Source organism: Phocoena sinus, chromosome 16 (assembly GCF_008692025.1).
Source record: "Phocoena sinus isolate mPhoSin1 chromosome 16, mPhoSin1.pri, whole genome shotgun sequence".
In the NCBI taxonomy this organism is placed as follows: Eukaryota; Metazoa; Chordata; class Mammalia; order Artiodactyla; family Phocoenidae; genus Phocoena; species Phocoena sinus.
In genome coordinates, this window is record NC_045778.1 from 7200202 (window position 1) to 7221571 (window position 21370).

The following is a 21370-nucleotide window of genomic DNA, read 5'->3' on the forward strand; positions in this document are numbered from 1 at the left end:
GTCATCGAGTTTGACACTCCTGTAGTCCAGTGGGCTGCAGAGTTTGAGGCCTGGGTCGATGGACACACGTACATTCAAACCACATTCTTTTGGTGCCAGTGAAAGTCCTAATAAAGTGAGAGTGAACTGTTTATCTCTGGGGGAAGTATGGACTGAAATACAAATTTTTTTTTTTTTTTTTTTTTGGCCACACTGTGCAGCATGTGGGATCTTAGTTCCCCGACCAGGGATTGAGCCCACGCCCCCTGCATTGGAAGCGTGGAGTCTTAACCACTGGACCACCAGGGAAGTCCCTCAAATATAAATCTTAAAATAAGGGACGTACCGGCTAGTGGTAGACCAGTAATACCTTAAAAAAACAAAACATTTTAACCATTTGTAAATACTTTTCCTTTTAAGTTTCAAATTAAATTTAAATTGTATACACAGCTTAAACAATGTTTAGCTTCACAAACTTTCTCACAAAGCAGACGTCTCAATTTCAGAGGCCGTGCCCCAGCGCCCAGACACCAAGGGAAAGGAGAGTTCTAAGCAATGATATCAGTTTGTCAGTGTCAGCAGATTGTGTACCCAACTTGGCATGTTTTTTTGTCATTGCAGGTGATTTTTAAAGCCAAGTCAAAATATTCTCCAGAATTACTCAAATACCGGTAAGTTCACCCCCCGCCCCCCGCCCCCCGGGACATTTCTCTGTGTGACAGCAGGTGACCTCAAGGTTTGCACACATCACTCCTCTGTGAGCTGCCCGAAACCGGCCTGCTTGCCGGGTGTTGCGTTCACTGCTCACTGAATCACCGCTTAGCAGGCCTTGCAGCATATTGGCCATGATTAGAAGAAACAAGTCTGGTAGGGACTTCCCTGGCGGTCCAGTGGTTAAGACTCCCAGCTTCCACTGCAGGGAGCGTGGGTTTGATCCGTGGTCGGGGAACTAAGATCCCACATGCCGTGTGGCACGGCCAAAAAAAAAAGAGAAACAAGAGTCTGGTGCCTTTCCTAACCAGGGAGAACGGAGAGGGGAAATAAGTCTAAGTCGTGCATGCTGCATCTAAACCTTTGCGAGGTGCTTGCAAGGTCAAGGCCCTCAGCAGAAGGAAGGTGAGCTCCCTAAAGATGCCCACGGGGCCAGACATCCCCCTTCCTACCCTCTGGGTGCAGGTGCAGCTCTGGTAGAGCCTTGTCCCCAGGCCCTGCCCCCTCCCCCTGGTGGCCTGACCCCTAGTCCCTGGCTGCCGACTGCTGGCGGGCTCTGTTTCTGGAACTCACCAGTGAGGCCCATGCAGGGCTGAGCAGGAGAGGCTTATAATCTGGAAGGGGAGGCTTTAAATCACATGCCGAATTGATGGCAGGAGGTAGATATGCATGTTTTTCCTGGGGGTGCGGGGCGGGTCCATCGCTTTCCCCAAGTTTTCAAAGAGGCCTATTGACTTCCCAGCAGCAAAGAACCCCAGTGGCTTCAAGAATGGTCAGCCTTGGGGGACTTCCCTGGGGGCAGGGTGGTGGTGGTGGGATGAATTGGGAGATTGGGATTGACATGTATACACTAATATGTATAAAATAGAGAACTAATAAGAACCTGCTGTATAGGAAAAAACATAAAAGAAAATTCAAGAATGGTCAACCTTGGGCAGAGGGGGAAGGGAGACAAGGTGTTCAGAAGGTGTGAGATGGGCACCACCTGAGCCAAGGTGTCCTGATTTCCCTGCCTGGGAGAGCTCGGCTGCCTAGGTAAACATTTCTGGAAAGGTGGCTTTGGCCACTTACCTTCTAGAGTCAAAGTGAAATTTTAGTTATTTTGTTACTTCACAAACATGTAAAAATGTATACATATTTTATTTAAACATGTATCATCTTAAATTTACAAAGACTTTTATTTAAAATTCTGAAAGTATATGTTTTTCTTTCTTTTTTTTTTTTGCGGTACGCGGGCCTCTCACTGCTGTGGCCTCTCCCGCTGCGGAGCACAGGCTCCGGACGCACAGGCTCAGCAGCCATGGCCCACAGGCCCAGCCGCTCCGCGGCATGCGGGATCCTCCCAGACTGGGGCACGAGCCTGTGTCCCCTGCATCGGCAGGTGGACCCTCAACTACTGCGCCACCAGGGAAGCCCTGGAAGTGTATGTTTTGATCCTCCTTTTGTATCCCAGGAAGCTGAAGTTCAGAAAGTTAGGTGATAGTACATGGGCCAAGATACAAGTGATGAGACTTGTGTGCTGTGTGTTTGTTTTTCATCTGATCTTGATGTTTCCCTTCAATGCTTTTTTAAAAAAATTTACTTATTTATTTTTGGCTGCGTTGGGTTCTCGTTGCTGCGCGCGGGTTTTCTCTAGTTGCGGCGAGCAGGGGCTACTCTTCATTGCGTTGCGCGGGCTTCTCATTGTGGTGGCTTCTCTTGTTGTGGAGCACGGACTTAAGCAGTTGTGGCACGTGGGCTCAGTAGTTGTCACTTGTGGGCTCTAGAGCGCAGGTTCAGTAGTTGTGGCGCACGGGCTTAGTTGCTCCGCGGCATGTGGGATCTTCCCAGACCAGGGCTCGAACCCACGTCCCCTGCATTGGCAGGCGGATTTTTAACCACTGCGCCACCAGGGAAGCCCTTCACTGCTTTTTAAAAAAATTTTATTGAGGTATATTTGATTTACGATGTGTTAATTTCTGCTGTACAGCAAAGTGACTCCGTTATACATATACACATTCTTTTTCATATTCGTCTCCATTATGGTTTATCACAGGATATTGAAAATAGTTCCTTGTACTATACAGTAGGACCTTGTTTATCCGTTCTGTATGTAATAGCTTGCATCTGCTAGTCCCAAACTCCCGATCCATCCCTCCCCCAACCCACCTTGACAATCACAAGTCTGTTCTCTGTGTCTGTCCCTTCACTACTTTTGAGGAGTTCAGTTCATGTTTCTGCCAGACTGTTTGTCTGGGACTTCAGAGTCTACCATGAAATGATGTTGCTTCTAAGAAGGACAGTTTAAAGTAGCAATACTTTACAGTCAGCCCTCCGTATCCACAGATTCCGCACCTGCAGATCTGGAGGGTGGGAGGGGGCGGACAGTCCCTTATGTGACACATACTACACTATTCTCTGTAGTGGACTTGAGCATCCTTGGATTTTGGTATTGGCTGGTGATCCTGGAAGCTGTCCCTTGCAGATACCGGGGGACAGCTATATTAGGAAAACTTGGGGACGTGCAGCAGCAGGAACATTAGAAATTAAGCTTGCACACGGGCCTCAGTGGAGGCTGTTTGGAACATGAGTCGACTTGGACAGAGGCAGTGGCTCGAGACAAGCGCTTTCTTTTTTTTTTTTTTTTTGTGGCCTCTCCTGCTGCAGAGCACAGGCTCCGGATGTGCAGAGGCTCATCCTCTGCGCCACCAGGGAAGCCCGACAAGCGCTTTTAAAAAAAAAATATTTCAAGGATTATTTTCACAGATGATTATCATACAGTATTATAATGTATTATGTGCAAAATTCCATTAAAAATCATTTACAAAAGGAAGTACGACACGGTATGTATTGAGGGTTCTAGATGTACAGCAAAAGCTTAGAAAGGGACAAGGTACAAAGCCAACCAAATTAGATGACTATGCATCTTTACACAGTACAATAACATGTTTTTGTAACTACCTGTGTTACGTTGATACGAGACCCTCATCCTCTGTGCAAACTGCCCCCCGCCCAAGGAGGTTTCGTAAAACAGAAATTTAACTTCACCACACATTCTACAACACAGGTGGGCTTTTTGGTGCATTTGCAAACTCCTTTCCAAACTCACGTAATGTGAGTTTCATTGAGTTTATTTAACTCAATGAAACTCACATTATGTGGTTTATGCCGAAAATAATTTGATGCCGTTTGTTTTATGTGGAAAAGGAAAAAAAAAAGCATTGTTCTTATGTTTTCTTCCTCGTGGGGTTTTCAAAATTGCTTCCGAAAGCAAATAACATGGGACAGATTCTGCAAATCTCACTGCATATTCACAGTATTTTCAGCATAGGTGGTTCCTTCTATCTCCTTTTCCCACTTCCTTCAAGGAGCCTGAACCAGCAGACTCCACCCCTCAGTCCTCTGTTAGCGTCTGTATTTCCCTCTTGACCTCTCTCTACATTCATTTCTTTCCTCATCCTCAGCATCACTTGGTGAAAACACAAAACAATGCGATACCACTGAGCGTGAATAAGGTGATAACAGTACGTCAGATTTCCAAAGGCATTCTGTGGCCAGTGTCAGTAATACATGGCTGTAAGAAACCCAGCAGTCTCTCCCCACAAAGTTGCCCAAACATCCGGTTACAGAAGAGAGACTTTTAAAATGCAGTACTCTCAAATCCAGCAAGAGATTTCTTTTTGCATATTAAATGTTAAAATCACATGCATATTAAATGTTAAAATCACCTGCATAATTATAGAATATCTTAAAGTTACAAAAATATTTTAAAAACCAATCCTGACAGTTTACCTGCAACTGCTATAAAAATTTCTATGAAAGATATAAAAACACAAAGGCTCTTCATTAAAAAAAGAAGGAAGGAAGGGAGGGAGGGAGGAATGGATGGAGACACTGAACCGAGAGGTCTTTCATGCGCCACGTCGGACAGGCTTCTCAGAAGCCTGCTGTTGGACTCAAGAACTTGTCCCTTAAATGTTTATTTAGTACGTATACATACACGTGAGCCAACCCAGAACCTGGCTGGGCATAGGCAGCAAACGATCTTGGGGCACCTGAACCATCAGATGCAATTCTCCAGCTCCGAAGGATGGATCCTACTGTGACATGAACCTCAGCTACCCTGCTTGGGTGTCGTGGCTAAAGGTGCCCTTGGCCACGTCGGCCTGTGGATGGCTCCATCACTGAACCGAGCGGTCCCCAAGGAGGTGACTGCTTTTCAAGCACGAGCACGTGGAAGCCAGAGGCCAGGTTCCTACCTCCTCTCTTTGGATGCACCACTGGGAAGCCTCACGTGTCTCCTAGGAGGCGGTGGGCTCTTCTGCCCTGTACTCCTCGGGGTCGGCCCCCTGGAACTTCTCGGCACAGAGCCAACACACGTCCTCCGTGGTGACATCAGGCCTCAGGAAGAGGGTCTTTCCCACGCAGCCACTGTTGACATCTTGGAATGCAGGCCGGAGGTAATTCTAAGCGTCGTCCACTGAGGGGATGGTCCGGTTGGTGAGAAAAGCGCTTTTGAACATGGTCGTACAGGAGCTGTAACTGAGGCCAGAGGAGGGAACGTGTTTCCCGAGGAATAGGGTGCAGAGCAGGAGCCATAGGTGCTGTCACCCTCGGGGAAGAAGAGGGGGAAGAGGGACCAGGGGCCTCCAGGGACAGGCTCAGACGGGGGAAGGATGGGGCGAGGGTCACATCTTTGACGTCAGTGAGTAGGTGGTGGGAGGACTTGAGGCAGCAGGGGTACCTGCGGAGGAGGTGATGGGGCAAGAGGTGACGCCTTTTTCTAGAAGTTGCTCTTGACGAGGGTGAGGCCTCACTGCTCCCTGGGTGATGTCAGAGAAGAAGCTCAGGGTCCCTTGAATTCTCACGGCGGCTCTTTGAGGCAGGAAGGAAGGATCAGCTCCGTTTACAGAGGGAGGACATGGCAGCCCCGAGCAGCCAAGGACCCGCCTGGTGTCATGGCTCTGTGACCCAAGCCCTCTGGGTCACGCCCAGCAGATGGGAGCAGAGCTGGGGAGGGTATGGGGGGAGCGGAGGCTCGGTGGCTGTCGTGTGACCATTCAAGACAGAGAGGGTGGCCGGGGGCACACACCAGCAGTGTGTCTGGGTGGTGAGCTAGGCCTGGTTGGCTTTTGCTTTCCCTGTCCCCAGTGTCCTCTAGGGGTCCTGTATTATTTACTGTAGTAAAGAGTAGTAAGAATTTATATCCACCATAGTATTTAAAACAATACCCAGGAGGAGTCCTCTGGAAAAGCTGAATGTCCAGATGGTGCTTTTTCCGGAGGCTCATCGCCGTCACGTGTATACAGAGTGTACGCACATACCACCAAGGGGCTGGGAACGGTAGGGCTGATTCCAGAGTGTTCTGGATGTTTCTAAATTGTGTTCTTCACAAAAGCACAGCAGATAATAATAAAACAATAAAAAAATAGGGCTTTCGAGGAACCAGAATGCAGATTTTTGGTGACTCCCCATTGGTCCTGCCTTTGTCTCTCTCTCCATGCCCCTGATTTCCCCCATCACCGTGAGAACATGGTACAGAGCAGATGAGGTGGATTGCAAGGGCCTGGATTAGTGATCACGTCCTATAAAGGAACCTGTCCTTGGCAACTAATTCACGTGCATCCCCCCTGCCCCAAACCTGTTTCTGTGTGAAAAGCTTTGAATGTGTGACTACACGTGAAGATGGATCTCTGAGCTTTCAAAGAGCTGCCCACTGCCAGCCTCATGTGGCACAACTCCAGGGGCGAGGGTCACGCTGGACCTTGCCCTGGGCCGGTGGGCGGCAGCTCTCACCACCCCTGTGCACATCTCTCATCTCCTTTAATGGCATCACCCTGTGTCCATCCCCACGGCCCCCCGCCCCCCTGCTTCTGGCATGCCTCCCTGCTCATCTCCCCTGGGCCGTTGTCTGCCGACTGCGGGCTCTTCACCCCTTCCCTGCTCTGCCAGCCCGTCTTTCTCAAAGACAGACATGGCCACGTCGGTCACTCCTTTGCTTATCAACCTCGAGTGTTCCCCGGCTGTCCTGCCCACCCCTCCGGTCTCTCTCCCACCCCCGTCTGTCTCCCCTGCAGGGCTGGTGCTCAGTCCTACAAACACCCTTCAGCCCGAACGAAGCATACTCTTTCCTGCATCTCTGACTTTGTACCGATCATACTCTGTGTTCCGTGTGCTTTGTCCGTCCCTCCAGTGTCTTCCCGGCCACCCTGAGCAGGGGACCCGGGCCACCTCTTGTCCATCTTGTTACCTCGGCCCCCCAGCACAGGGCTCGGGTGGGAAGAACCGCGGTTCTTTCTCTCTAACTTTGAAAGAGTCAGTCCCTCAAGTTTAGATTGTCTCCACAAGAAGGGGGAGGATCTAGTATCTGCTGCAGTAGCGTGTGTAGGAGAGAAAGGGCAGCCCTCGTTTAGTCAGCTGCCGCTTCCTGGATTCAGAGTGCACATTTCATCTGGCTGACTCCTTCCCTCTCTTCCTCCTTGACATTTATTGAGCTCCTGCGGTATACAGTGTGGATAGACGGGGGAAGGAAAGAGCCGAAATCTCGACCCTCGTGGAGCGAACTGCCTGGGTAGAAGCAGCATGTGGTCAGATCACTGTCCGTATGCTTCAATATAAACTGGTGATAAGTCTGCGAAGTTCAAGTGGGGGGGACCGGGAAGCGGACCTCAGGGAGACCTGATCGTGTGCGTCTGGTGAGGGCTGGGGGTGCAGGAGGTGTCAGGAAAGCCTTCTTGGAAGCAGTGATGTTTGAGCTAAGATCTGAAGGCTGAGGAGGGGTGGGGTAGGCCAAGTTCCTTTGGTAGAAAAAGTACGTGAGAGCCTTTGCCAGTGGATAGTAAATCATTCATTGCAAGACATAAAATCCCATTCAGATTAGCTTGGGTAAGTGGGGGGTTTATTCCATCACCCTGACATCTGATGGCAGGAAAGCAAACTGCAGCTGCCCCATCGCTGTGCTTCGCCTCCCAGCAGTCACTGCACCGGCTACTGTCAGTGGCTGATGGCTGGAGCTGGGACCAGGACCCAGTCTGTGATGGCTTTGGAAGACCCCAACACTACCTTCTAGCTTCAAGCCCGCTTTTAGTTGCTGGTTTTCTGCTTTGGGACTTGCGGACATATTCAACTTAAATGGTCTATTTTTGAGCCAAACCAGTCTGTTCCTTATTTGCCTCTTGAGTGATATTTACCTGAAGTAAACACGATATGGACAGTCCTAGAGGGAAACTTGAACTGATTTCGGTTTTGGTAAATCTGAGAAACCTCTCTCTAGACCTTGCACAGGTCACGTAGGCGTCACGTAGGCGGCGTGTAGCTCTGAGAAACCACAAGTCAAAAACAGCCAGTGGGGGCTTCCCTGGTGGCGCAGTGGTTGGGAGTCCGCCTGCCGATGCAGGGGATGCGGGTTCGTGCCCCAGTCCGGGAAGATCCCACATGCCGCGGAGCGGCTGGGCCCGTGAGCCATGGCCACTGAGCCTGTGTGTCTGGAGCCTGTGCTCCGCAACGGGAGAGGCCACAACAGTGAGAGGCCCGTGAGCCATGGCCGCTGAGCCTGTGCGTCTGGAGCCTGTGCTCCGCAACGGGAGAGGCCACAACAGTGAAAGGCCCGCGTACCGAAAAAAAAAACAAAAAACGGCCAGTGGCGTGGCCTGTCCCCTTCCGGCCCAGGGAAAGTGCTGAGGCTGAGTCTTAATCACTGCAGACTGTCCACTAGTGAGTGTTCCCACGCAAAAGGGGGTGCTGCCCAGACTCGATGACTTTGAGGGGGTGGTAAAACCCTTTCTTTTTCGGCTGCGCCACTTGCAGGATCTTACTTCCCCTACCAGGGGTGGAACCCTGGCCCCCGGCAGTGAAAAGCGCAGAGCCCTAACCACTGGACCACCAGGAAATTCCCTAAAATCCTTTTTAAGCATTATCTCACTTGATCTGCAAAAACAGCCAGCAAGGTGGGTATTATTTAGTCTGCGTTCGGATGGTGACACTGAGGCTCACCCAGGGTGATCTTGCCCAGGTGCTCAGAGTGCAGGATGCTTCCCATTCTTCCCGACACCCAGCCCTGCCTCTGAGCCTGGCTCTGCTCTCTGCATCCTTGTGAGTAGCAGGTGCATCAGCCCATGTACATACAGCCCCTCTGATCCTCACAGCCTCCCAGGGACAGGGGAAGCGGGGCTCGGGTAAAGGACCTTCCTGAGAGCACAGTTTGTAGTTGATTCATCTTTTAGATTGGGAACCCTCCGAAGACCGAGCTCTTTTTTTTTTTTTCTTTTTTTTGATTTTTTTAATTGAAATATAGTTGATGTACAATGTTGTGCCGGTCTCAGCTGTACAGCAAAGTGGGTCAGTTATACACATATACACATTCTGTTTATATTCTTTCCCATTATGATTTATCACAGGATATTGAATATAGTTCCCTGTGCTCTACAGTAGGACTTTGTTGTTTATCCATTCTAAATGTAATCGTTTGCATCTACCAGCCCCAAACTCTGAGCTCTTAAGTGTTAACTTTGGCATGTTCTGCTTCTAGCATTTAACCAGAAAAAAGAAAAAATCACAGTTTCCTTGTGGATTGATCTAGAATGTACTGGCAGCATGCGTGGAAGGGTGCCTTCAGTCTCTTCTCTGGTCCTTACTAGGTTACCCCTCTACCTGGCCTCGCTCTTCATCAGCCTCGTTTTCCTGCTGGTGAATTTAACCTGTGCAGTGCTGGTGAAAACGGGCACCTGGGAGAGGAAAGGGATCGTCTCCGTGCGTGTGGCCATCAACGACTCACTCTTCGTGCTGTGTGCCGTCTCCCTGTCCATCTGTCTCTACAAAATCTCCAAGATGTCCTTAGCCAACATTTACTTGGAGTCTAAGGTAAGGTGGACATGTGGTCGAGATCCCGCTGGTTCCCCCTGGTTCTCAGAAGAGTTCCCTGGTTTGCGAACAGAACTCAACCAATGCCTCTCACACCTGACCCCCTGCAAATGATGAGCCGGGTTGTGGTTGCCAAAACAGGAAGCCTTGTAGTTCCTTGAATTATGTATGTGAGAAGAGTTGGCTCTGGGTGGCTTGCGGCGTATGGGGGTGTGCAGAGTTACTGGCAGAGAGCTAAGACTCTGGTTTATGGATACAGCGGTTTAAGTGACATTTTAAAGGACCAGTGACATTGATTGTGCCACTAATATTAACAGAAACACACATCTAGTGTTCCCTGCATTCCCAGCACTTTTATAAGCACTCTGCATGTGGAAACGACCGTAACCCTCACAACTCTATGGGAGTAGGTATCACTCACTTGAAACTGAGGCAAAAAGAGGTCAGAGGCTCACCCCAGGTTACACAGCCAGGAGATGCAGAGCCAAGATTTGGTCTCTGCAGCCTGGCTCCGGGGTCTGGGGTCTCTCCTCTCCACCACCCTCTCGTAGTGCAGGGAGACTCAGATCCAGGCTCACCCCTGCCTTGGCTGTGTCCATGAGAGGGTCCCCCTTAAGAGAGGGAACTGCTCCTGGGGTTCAGGACATCAGGCCTCTCATGGTGACAGTTCAGAGATGGAGCCAGACAGGCTGTGTGTTGGGCTGCAGCCCACAGACCTACAATCCCTGTGCATAACCAGCTTCAAGACCAAAGAAAGAGCCCGGAGTCAGCAGTGGTTTAATAGATGGGGGAGCTTACACGTGTGAAGCAAGGTCCTGCAGAAACATCCCACCGAGTGCTGTGGACCGCAGGCAGGACTTGGTGGTGGTCTTCGCTCCCGAGGCGGGGGAAGGGGAGATTACCAGTTAAGGTGGGGGGATTGACATCCGGTGGGCTCCTTAGTTACCAGGGAAACCAGCAGAGGGGCCTGCCCCTCACCGCCCCCTTGATAAGAACAATCACCAGCTGGGCCCTGGGAGCAAGTATGTAGGCAGGTCAGTCCTGTGAGTAGGTGTAGGTGAGCGGGCCCTGGTCAGGCAGGGGATGGACAGAGGGCAAGAGAACAGCCACCCTGAGTGGGCTGACCGTACACTGGGAGAGGGCAGCTCCTGCCCGTCCTCTTGTTTAGCTGCTGTGCCCCCCACCCTAGGGTTCCTGTCTTCTCCTTTTCTTCCCCCAGAGTTACAAAGAGGGGGGCTTCCCTGGTGGCGCAGTGGTTGAGAGTCCGCCTGCCGATGCAGGGGACGTGGGTTCGTGCCCCAGTCCGGGAAGATCCCACTGGGCCCGTGAGCCATGGCCGCTGAGCCTGCGCCTCCGGAGCCTGTGCTCCACAACAGGAGAGGCCACAACAGTGAGAGGCCCGTGTACTGCAAAAAAACCCAAAAACAAAGAGGGGCAGGTCCACTACCTGGAGCAGGGATTCTGAGGTGCCCCTCACCAGCCTGGTCCCCGACTCTCCCTCACTGAGAAGCCTGGTGGCGAGTGGAGGTCAGGAGAGACGCCCTGGTCTCTGGCTGGCCGCAGGACCCCAGGCCCACCAGCGTGTCGCCCCACGGAGCCTGGGTTTTCTCATGTGTAAAGCAGTTGAGTGATTTCACAGCTCCTCTGCTTCGGAAATTCAGTGATGCTGTGCCCCGGGGCACCCCCCTGCCTTCCTTGCCTCGCAGCCCGTGTGGCTGTAACATCTTTGGTCTGAAGACTTGAGCAGCCGTGCCTTCCACGATCCTGTGTCTTCAGGAGTGATCAGTAGATTAAAGTCTGCGCCTCCAACTTCAAAAATACAAAGCCTTCATCAGGGCGTCCTGTGATGTGACTGAACTCTTGCCGAATCCCAGAAGTTACTGTGGCAGCGTTGTTTTCTGATTGAGAAAAGTTGGCAAATTTTAAACGTCACTTTGCCTGACTTTATTATTTATAGTGTCTCGTGTATAAGGGCTAGCGAAGGCTTTTTAAAGACAGGATTATGATTTTTATAGGAGGGGTCACAGTTTAGATTGTCAAAGTACCATTCAGATGACCCCTATGGCAAACAAGCTAATAATAAACTACCACTGGCAAAATAAAACACTAGCTTAGATTTAGTTAATGACTTTCAAACACAAAACTCAAAAATCGATGTCAGGTTTTTAGTTAACCGTTTCTAGCCAGGGGTCATCTAACTGACTTTTGGAAATTGATAGCTTCGTAAATGGGGGCACAGATGACGCATTTTCACAGAATTGCAAGCCCTGAGTCACGTGGGGACTCCAGCACTCCTGCCTAGAGGATGCTGGGTCTTGAGGAAGTGCTCACCGCCCAGAGCCACTGTCCATAGCAGCGCTGTCTGCCAGCCGCCATCCCTCTGAGGTGGTTTTGTTGTCCTCAAGCCAGGGGCCGGGCGCTGGGCTCATAAGCTGAGAGGGTCCTTGGAGCTGAGCCAGCGGCGTTTAGAGATTTAACCAAATAAGCCATCTGACTTTCTTGTTCTTCCAAACCCAGGCCTTAGGCAAATGGCTCCTGTTTTCAGGCATCTCCAGATCAAGTCCCAGATTTTGAAGCATCTCTATGAAGATAATTTGAAGTTTGGGATGGGTGTGGTGTGAGGTGAGGTTTGCAGTTGGGTTTAAGGTCTGAGGGTGGAGGAGAAGCTTGGAGGAGACGGCAGTGCCTCTGAGATCGAAGCTTTAGCAGGTCCGAACACAGCCCGTGTTCTGGGAGGGGGCTGGGGTCCAGGGCCCGGAACAGGTGCCCCCTTCATGGCTCGTTCTCTTCCAGGGCTCCTCCGTGTGTCAGGTGACTGCCGTCGGTGTGACCGTCATCCTGCTCTATGCCTCCCGAGCCTGCTACAACCTGTTCATCCTGTCGTTTTCTCAGAGCAAGAATGTCCATTCCTTTGATTACGACTGGTACAATGTGTCAGACCAGGTCAGTGGGCGCCGACGAGGGCCACCTGATCAGTGGCTCTTTGCTTTGCAGCATCCCACGTGGCAGAGAGGTGTAAGCTCCTTGATTCTGCCGCTAAATAGCTGGGTGACCTTGAGAATCACTTACCTGGGTGGTGTCTGTACCCTCACCTGTAAAGTGGGATCATAGTTCCTGCCTTATTCCAGCTCACATGTCTTCTGAGAAAACTAGGAAACACACACACACACACTTCTCCTTTTGACTTTCTGGGGCTTTTGTCAAGTAGTACTTAAATTTTTTAAGTGCTTTCATATAAATGTAATATGATGTTATTAAAGGGTGAAATTTGCAAAGGTAAAAACATTGTATCCAGGTTTCAGAAAATACATAAAATTATGAAGATTTTTTTTTTTGTTTTTTTTTTTGTTTTTTCGTTTTTTTTTTTTGCGGTACGCGGGCCTCTCACTGTTGCGGCCTCTCTAGTTGCGGAGCACAGGCTCCGGACGCGCAGGCTCAGCGGCCTTGGCTCACGGGCCCGGCCGCTCCGCGGCATGTGGGATCTTCCCAGACTGGGGCACGAACCCGTGTCCTCTGCATCAGCAGGCGGACTCTCAACCACTGCGCCACCAGGGAAGCCCCTGAAGTTTTTTGTTTTTTTTTTTTCCCTGAAGTTTTTTTTTAATGGAGCATGTAAACTAATAGCATTTGAGGAAATCTAGACAAACATGACCAAGAATATTAAGGTGTTAGTAAGAGCCCATTTTATATCTCAATATGAAACTCTTTGTTTTTTATAATGTATTCTAGAAATTCATAAATTATAAAACAAATGAACAAAGGTAGTGAAATATAATATGGCATCCATCTTCGCAAAAGCTCAAAATAAAAAAGAATGAGAATTAGTGTTCTCTCATTTGAGAAATATCAATTCTTTGTCTCCAGCCCTGGGCAAAGTGCTGGGGACACAAAAAAGAACAGACCTAAGCCTCCCAGTAGGAGTTTGTGTCTGCTGAGGAAAACAGCCACGCAGATAAGCCATTACAACAAAGAAATAGAAACGTCTGTAGTAGGAGTCTATTGGATTGAATGGCAAACGCTCCTTGAGATGTTCCTGGAAAAACACTGAATACCCAACTCTAGACAAATCCACTTCTAAAATCCCAACAGTGCTCAAACTTTGCACTGAATTGTGACTCTGGAGGAAAGAATAAAATGACCACGATAAGTTAAAACTGTGAGGACAAGATGAAATCCAGAAGAGGCACATGCAAGATGTTATAATTAGAAAGGATACAAACCGCCACAATGAACACCGCCGCCCCTCACCCAAACGAACAGCACAAATATAGGATGGGGGGAAGGTGGGCGAAGCACTGCTGAAGCTCTGTCCTATTGTGAGAAATCAAACACATAAAGATCTAAACGTTCAACAATGATAAACTAGAAACTTACTCATAATACATCGAGGATTTTTATTGTGGTAAAATATACAACACAATCGACCGTTTTAATCATTTGTAAGTGTCCAGTTCAGAGGCATTCAGTACATTGACACTGTCGTACAGCCATCACCACCATCCATCTCCAGAACTTCTTCATCTTCCCAAACAGACTCTGTCCCCATTAAACAACAGAGATTTGGTTTTAAAACAAAATAATTATTTCAACGTTTCTTTCAATTAAGAGCTTATAATTATAACGAACTTAAAATTTATCACAATTTTTAAAATTCTGTTGTTTTGGGGATATCTATTTATTTATACACATCTAGATCTATGTGTTGCAACCAAAATGATCTAGGAGCAAGCAAAACAGACGGCCCCGAGTTGCGGGTTATTTATGTAGAATGGAAGGAGCACACACAACACACTTTTGAGACATGTAAGTAGAATTTGAGATGCAGAGTGTGAGTGATCTTTCCGAAGGAGAGCCTGATTGGTTCGGTTACTGCACTTTACACGCGATGTAGTAGAGAAGGCGAAAGGATTCCGTTCACGGGATTGGCCCTTTATGGTTTGATGTTGGTGCAGTCTTCCTTTGAAATGATGGCCTTTCTGATCGACTTGCCCAGAGACAACCTCACACACCTTCCCTCTGCCCTACAGAGAGGAGAGCACTGCTACGCCACATCCACTCAGCCATCTCACGGGTCCGGCAGGTTAACATCCTGGACTCAAGAGAATTTTTTTCTAGACAATCTAGCCTGCAGTAAAGCTTTAAAGGGTAAATCATAGGATGTGGTTAATGTGAAGAGAAGTTTAAAAACTGACACGTTCATCCCAAGGATGAGACCAAGGGTAACACACGATACGCTGCTCTTAAGAATCGTGAGAAGGCAACAGAACATTCTCATTACTCAGTTGTTGAAGAAAAGAAAATCAGCTTAGAGACTTAATTTGGATGTAAGGAAGGTTCTTGGAGGGTGTAGGAATAAAACCTCAGAGATTGGCAGTATCTGTCTTTGAATATTTTGGAGAAGATAATTATCTATCCTGTCTGATTCAAATAACTCCCCACCTGAGGTCTGGACCATTAGTAGTATCTGATTTCAACATGCACATTTTTGGGGGAAAGAATTACACTGTATTAGATTTATTAGTCTCTGTCATGTTAGAAAGAATCGCATCAAACTTATTTGCTCTGCTCTCAAGCTAGCGACTCTCTTATTTTCTTCTCTTTTCAACAGGCAGACTTGAAGAATCAGCTGGGAGATGCCGGATACATAGTATTCGGAGTGGTCCTCTTTGTGTGGGAACTCTTACCTACCACCTTAGTGGTCTACTTCTTTCGAGTTAGAAATTCTACGAAGGACCTTGTAAGTAAACCACTTTGTATTTGCAGAAAACGTCCTAATTCTAATCACAAAGCATACAGTTGGAAGTTTTTCTTAGATTTTTCAATAGAGAGCCTCTTCCATCCTATTCTGATATGAAAAGTTTCTTGTCTATTTAATTGAGGCTTTCTTTTCCCTTAATTATCTTTTGAGGGAAATTTGTTTTTCGGTTTAGCTTTATTTTACAAAAAAAAAAAATTTAAGTTGCATCTTGAGGCCTGGAGATAGCGATTAACTTTTTATTCTAATGAAACAGCCACCTCACCAGTATTTGAGACTTGACTTGCTGTGAACCAAAGGTGGAAGCTTTATTTTAGCAAAGGAAAATAGAGAATGGTAATTCAGCTCTTCACCTCTGTGTTGTGCTGGATGGTGATTAGGGGGTGGAGTGATGGGGAGATACAGCCTTATTGTGAAGAATGCTAAAGTCACTCCCCCAATTTGGTCACGTTTCTGCTCAACCAGCTTCATATAAATGTCTTTATGGGGGCGGGGCAGAAAAATGCCAAACCCGGTGGAGTGGGGAGGCTCCTGGAAGCTTTGCTCCCTGAATTAGCCCATCCATAGGAACTAGTGGTAGGATTTTGAATCACTCATCTGTGAAGCCCACAGAAAAATATAGTGAACGGTTTTTGGCCAATGGAAGCAAAGTGTGGGTGGCAGGGAAAGCATAGATACAGTAACTAACCTGTTTTGTGTTTTATCTTGTCTTTTGTTTTCTTATTCATCTCTGGATAGTCACTAGTGAGCCAGGAATAGGAAAAAAAAAAAAAAAGTCATACTGGAGCAGGGTGGGTAGTGGAGAAGCACAGCCTGACCAATGGGCCCTTGAAGACAGAGTGTGTGGGCACTGTTTTCTAGATCTGAGAGTCAGTTTCCTCGCCTTTTATTATTTTTAGCTTTAGGACAGCAGTTCTGTGCTCTGTCTGACCTTTACTGGCATTGGGAACACCTGGAGGCTTCTGTAAAGTCAGACCCAAATGCTTCCCCATCAGTGGCAGAGAAACATGGGGAAGGTGGGCAAGGGACTCCAGGCCAGAGTCTAGTGCCTTGTTTTCTTTCCTTCTCTGAAGACAGACAGTTGAAGCTTTCTGGAAAGAGCCTCTTAACATCCCTGTGCTCACTGTGCTTCTCCTCGGCTCCGTGGGCCTTCTCACCACTTCCTAGTGTGACAGAGGCTTAGGAACTACACTCCCTAAACCCAAGGCAGCCTGAAGGAGAGAGTGCACATCTGAGTCCTAAGGGGTGAAAGACTGTTGTTCAAAGTACTATTTTCTGTTCTCTTGATATTTAGTGTTCTTTCCATCACATCTCTGTTGATTAAAATGAAAGAAAAAAAAATAGTATAAAGAATCATCCTGGTTGGGTTTCAAAGTACTATTTTATTGGGCTTCCCCAGTGGCGCAGTGGTTGGAGTCCGCCTGCCAATGCAGGGGACACGGGTTCGTGCCCCGGTCCGGGAAGATCCCACATGCCGCGGAGTGGCTGGGCCCGTGAGCCATGGCCACTGGGCCTGCGCGTCTGGAGCCTGTGCTCCGCAACGGGAGAGGCCACAGCAGTGAGAGGCCCACGTACAGCAAAAAAGAAAACAAACAAAAAAAAAGCACAAAATAGCAAAGTACTATTTTATTAAGTGAATACAGAATAATAGGGATAGTCTCATTTGTACTCTTAGGTCTCATTGTCCAGGGAAACGTGTCAGCCTTAACACACTCTGTGTGTATGTGTATAGAGTTACTTGGCTATTGTGTTTGAATATATTTACTGTTTAGAGTATTATCTAGAGCAGTGGTTCCCAAACATTTTGGCGTCAGGACACTTTACAGTTGCATTATTATTTGCTGTTTTGTTTGTTTTTATTGAGGTATAACTGATATAACATTATATTCGTTTTAGTTTACAGTGTAACGATTTGATGTTTTTATATATTGCAAAATGATCACCACAATACGTCCAACTAATGTGTCACCACACATAGCTTATCAATTTTTTTTCTTGCAGTAGGAACTTTCAAGATCCATTCTTATAACTAATTTCAAATATGCAATACAGTATTAACTATAGTCACCATGTTGTACATGGATCCCCATGACTTATTCATTTTATAACTGGGAGTTTGTATCTTTTGACTTTCTTCACCCATTTCACCCACCTCCAACCTCAGGCAACCACTAGTCTGTTCTCTGTATTTGTGAGCTTGGGGTTTCTTTGTTTTTAGATTCCACATATACGTGAGATCATATGGTATTGACCTTTTTCTAGTTGACTTATTTCACAACATAATGCCCTCAAGGTCCAACCATATTTTTGCAAATGGCGAGATTTCATTCTTTTTTCTTTTTTTAAAATTTTATTGAAGTATAGTTGATTTACAATGTTGTGTTAATTTCTGCTGTACAGCAGTGACTCAGTTATACATATATGTATTCTTTTTCATATTCTTTTCCATTATGGTTTACCAGGAGATTTCATTCTTTTTATGGCTGAATATTGTGTGTGTGTTATCACATTTTCTTTATCCATCCATGCATTGGTGGACACTTGGGTTGTTCCCATATCTTGGCTATTGTAAATAATGCTGCAGTGAACATGGGGGTATATATATCTTTTTGAATTAGTGTTTTCGTTTTCTTCAGATAAATATACAGAAGAGAAATTGCTGGATCGTGGTAGTAATGATTTTAATTTTTTGAGGAACCTCCATAGTGGCTGCACCAATTTACATTCCCACCAGCAGTGCACGTGGATTCAAGGATTCCCTTTCCTCCACGTCCTTGCCAACACTTTTTTTTTTGATTATAGCCATTCTGACAGGTATGCAGAGATACTGATTGTGGTTTTGATTTTTATTTCCCTGATCATTAATGACATTGAGCATCTTTTCATGTAACCAGTTGGCCATCTTCTTTGGAAGAATGTTCAGATCCTCTGCCCATTTTAAAATCAGATTGTGGTGGGTTTTTTTGTTTTTTGTTTTGCTATTGAGTTGTATGAGTTCTTTATATATTTTGTATATCAACCCCTTATCAGATCTAGGATTTGCCAATATTTTTCTACCATTCAGTAGGTTGCCTTTTCATTTTGTTGATGGTTTCCTCTGGTGTGCAGAAGCTTTTTAGTTTCATGTAGTTCCACTTGTATATTTTTGCTTTTATTTCCTTTGCTTTTGGAGTCAGATCCAAAAATCGTCAAGACTGATGTCAAGGACGTTATTGCCTATGTTTTTTCTAGGAGTTTTATGGTTTCAAGTCTTTCATCCCTTTAAAAAAAATTATTTATTTTTGGCTGTGTTGGGTCTTTGTTGCTGCGCGTGGGCTTTCTCTAGTTGTGAGCAGAGGCTACTCTTCGTTGCGGTGCACGGGCTTCTCATTGCAGTGGCTTCTCTTGTTGCGGAGCACGGGCTCTAGGCGCATGGGCTTCAGTAGTTGTGGCACACGGGCTTAGTTGCTCTGCGGCATGTGGGATCTTCCCAGACGCGCAGGCTCAGCGGCCATGGCTCACAGGCCCAGCTGCTCCACAGCATGTGGGACCCTTCCGGACCGGGGCATGAACCCGTGTCCCCCGCATTGGCAGGCGGACTCTCAACCACTGCGCCACCAGGGAAGCCCCTGTTATCTATCTTTTTGATTCAGGATGCCCTGATAGAGATCTCACTGTGGCTTTTGATTTGTATTTCCCTGATGACTAATGATGTCAAGCATTTTTTATGTACTTATGGGCCATTTGTATATCTTCCTTGGAAAAGTGTCTATTCAGATATTTTGCCCACTTTTTAAAAAATTTATTTTTCTTTGGCTGCAGTGCATGGCTTGTGGGATCTTCGTTCCCCAACCAGGGATTGAACCTGGGTGCTTAGCAGTGAGTGCAGAGTCCTAACCACTGGACCACCAGGGAATTCCCTGCCCACTTTTAAATTGTCTTTTTACCATTGAGTTATGAGTCCTTTATATATTTTAGATATGTCCCTTGTAAAGATATATGATTTGCAAATATTTTTTCATTCTGTGGCTGTCTTTTCACTTGATGGTATCTTTTGACGGAAAAACGTTTTTAATTTTGAAGTCCAGTTTATCTGTTTTTTTGGTTTGCTGCTCATGTTTTTGGTGTCATATCTAAGAATCCTTTGCTAAATTGTAGGTCATGAAGATTTGCCCCTATATTTTAAGAGTTTTATAATTTTTACTCTTCCGTTTAGGTCTTTGATCTATTTTGAGTTACTTTTTGTTTATGTGTGAGGTAAGGGTCCAACTTCATTCTTTGTATAGACATTCTTGAACTGCTATAAACAGTAAACTTGAAGGTGTCCCACCTTGTACAAGTTCCGCTTTGCTTCCTATGTTTGGCTAGGTGAGTCTTAGAAAAGCAGAAATTCACATATAGATATCCATCCTATAATAACCTTTTTTCATACTCTATTGGTTAACTTTTAAATAGACCACTAGAGACTTCCCTGGTGGTCCAGTGGTTAAGACTCCGTGCTTCCACTGAAGGGAGTGCGGGTTCAGTTCCTGATCGGGGAACTAAGATCCCACATGCTGCACCCTGTGGCCAAAAAAAAAAAAAAAAAAGACCACTAATGATATGTACAAAGATGTCAAACAAACGTGGGATTTTATGCCAGGTTGAATCCACAAACGCGAAATCCGCATATACAGAGGACTGACTATACTATATCATTTTATATTAGGGACTTGAGCATCCTTGGATTTTGGTATCTGTTGGGGGGGGGGGGTCCTAGAACCAGTCCCCTGTGGACAGCTGTAATTTTTTTTGAGAGGTGAACTCAGCTTGGGGACAGAGGAGAGGCAGATTATAGAAACTGGATAAGAAACTCTCAAAATTTCATCATTTCATTATTTTAATTTGTTGTGAATGCCCACATCATTATACAGGTTTATATCTAATTTGGGACTGTCTAGTTTGGCTGATTTGGGTATTGTCTAATTTTTCTGTAAGAGATTAAAACGGTGATCATTCACTGCTGCAAGCAGAACTCTGAAAGAAGATTTTGTCCATACTGATGAGAAAAAGTTAATACCTCTTAAATTAAAAAGTAACTGAAATGAACACTCCAGCTGAACAAGTGACTCCATCCAGGTGGACAGAGCATCTTTAGTCTCTTGCAAGAAAGAGATGTTATTTATCTTTGCCTCGTGCAAGGCACAGTGTCTGAAAATACACTGAACCATTATACTGTCTTTGTAGACCAACCCTGGAATGGTCCCCAGCCATGGATTTGGTCCCAGATCTTATTTCTTTGACAACCCTCGAAGATACGACAGTGATGATGACCTTGCCTGGAACATTACCCCTCAGGGACTTCAGGGAAGGTAAGACCCTAGTTCATGCTGGAGGGGCGTGGTTAGGAGGCTGAGGGCCGAGCCAATGAAATGGATTCAAACTAAACGGAAATGCCTGCATCAAACCCCCGGAGCTGGAGGTAGGGTGAGGCCAACAGAAAAAGTAGGGGAAGCATCTGAGTAGTAAGACTAACTGCAGCCAGAGTCGAGACCCACCTCCTGAGATATGCGCTTCGAGACCTCTGCCAAGGCCACGGTCGTGGTCTGCAAACAGGAGGTGGGGTAGCTACTGGATTCCCTTCCCACTCTTCAGCCCAGGGACGCTTCAGCCACACTCCACTGCTCAGCGATCATCCTGTCCCTTCTTTCAACCTGTGAATCTGGGACCCTCAAGGCCAGCAGGGGCGAGAGGGGCAGAAAGGGCTGACCTAGTGCTTGCCAGGCTCCTCTCTTCACTCTGCCATCCTCCCAGGACCCCTGGACTGTTCCTGTGAAAGGGTAGCTTCAGGCTGTTTTTTAGAAGTGAAAGCTTATCTTATGAAACCCTTTGTGAATTTAAAGACCTACCGTTACATATTAAGGTAAATTCTTTTTCCCCCTGGGGCAAAATGATAAAGATATGCTTGCTTTCTGCTCTTACTACTACAGTAAAATCCTTAGAAAACCTTAAAAGGGGTCTGAAAGGAGTCCTTGTTATAGGGTCAGAAAAAGCTGGGAGAATACCTGCTTTCTCAGTGGATCAGGGAGCAGAGAAATCCTGGTCAGATGATAGAATAAAATATAGTGC

At 46.9% G+C, this 21370-nt stretch overlaps 1 protein-coding gene across 1 annotated transcript in view; it reads left to right on the forward strand.

Moving 5' to 3' along the window:
* Positions 1 to 21370, forward strand: part of GPR137B (G protein-coupled receptor 137B) — a 56192-nt gene that overhangs the window by 26850 nt on the left and 7972 nt on the right. Inside the window, exons 2-6 of the mRNA XM_032609305.1 lie at positions 601 to 650; positions 9306 to 9528; positions 12322 to 12471; positions 15137 to 15265; positions 20489 to 20613. Of these exons, the coding sequence (XP_032465196.1) occupies positions 601 to 650; positions 9306 to 9528; positions 12322 to 12471; positions 15137 to 15265; positions 20489 to 20613 (677 nt within the window). The remainder of the gene's footprint in view (positions 1 to 600; positions 651 to 9305; positions 9529 to 12321; positions 12472 to 15136; positions 15266 to 20488; positions 20614 to 21370) is intronic.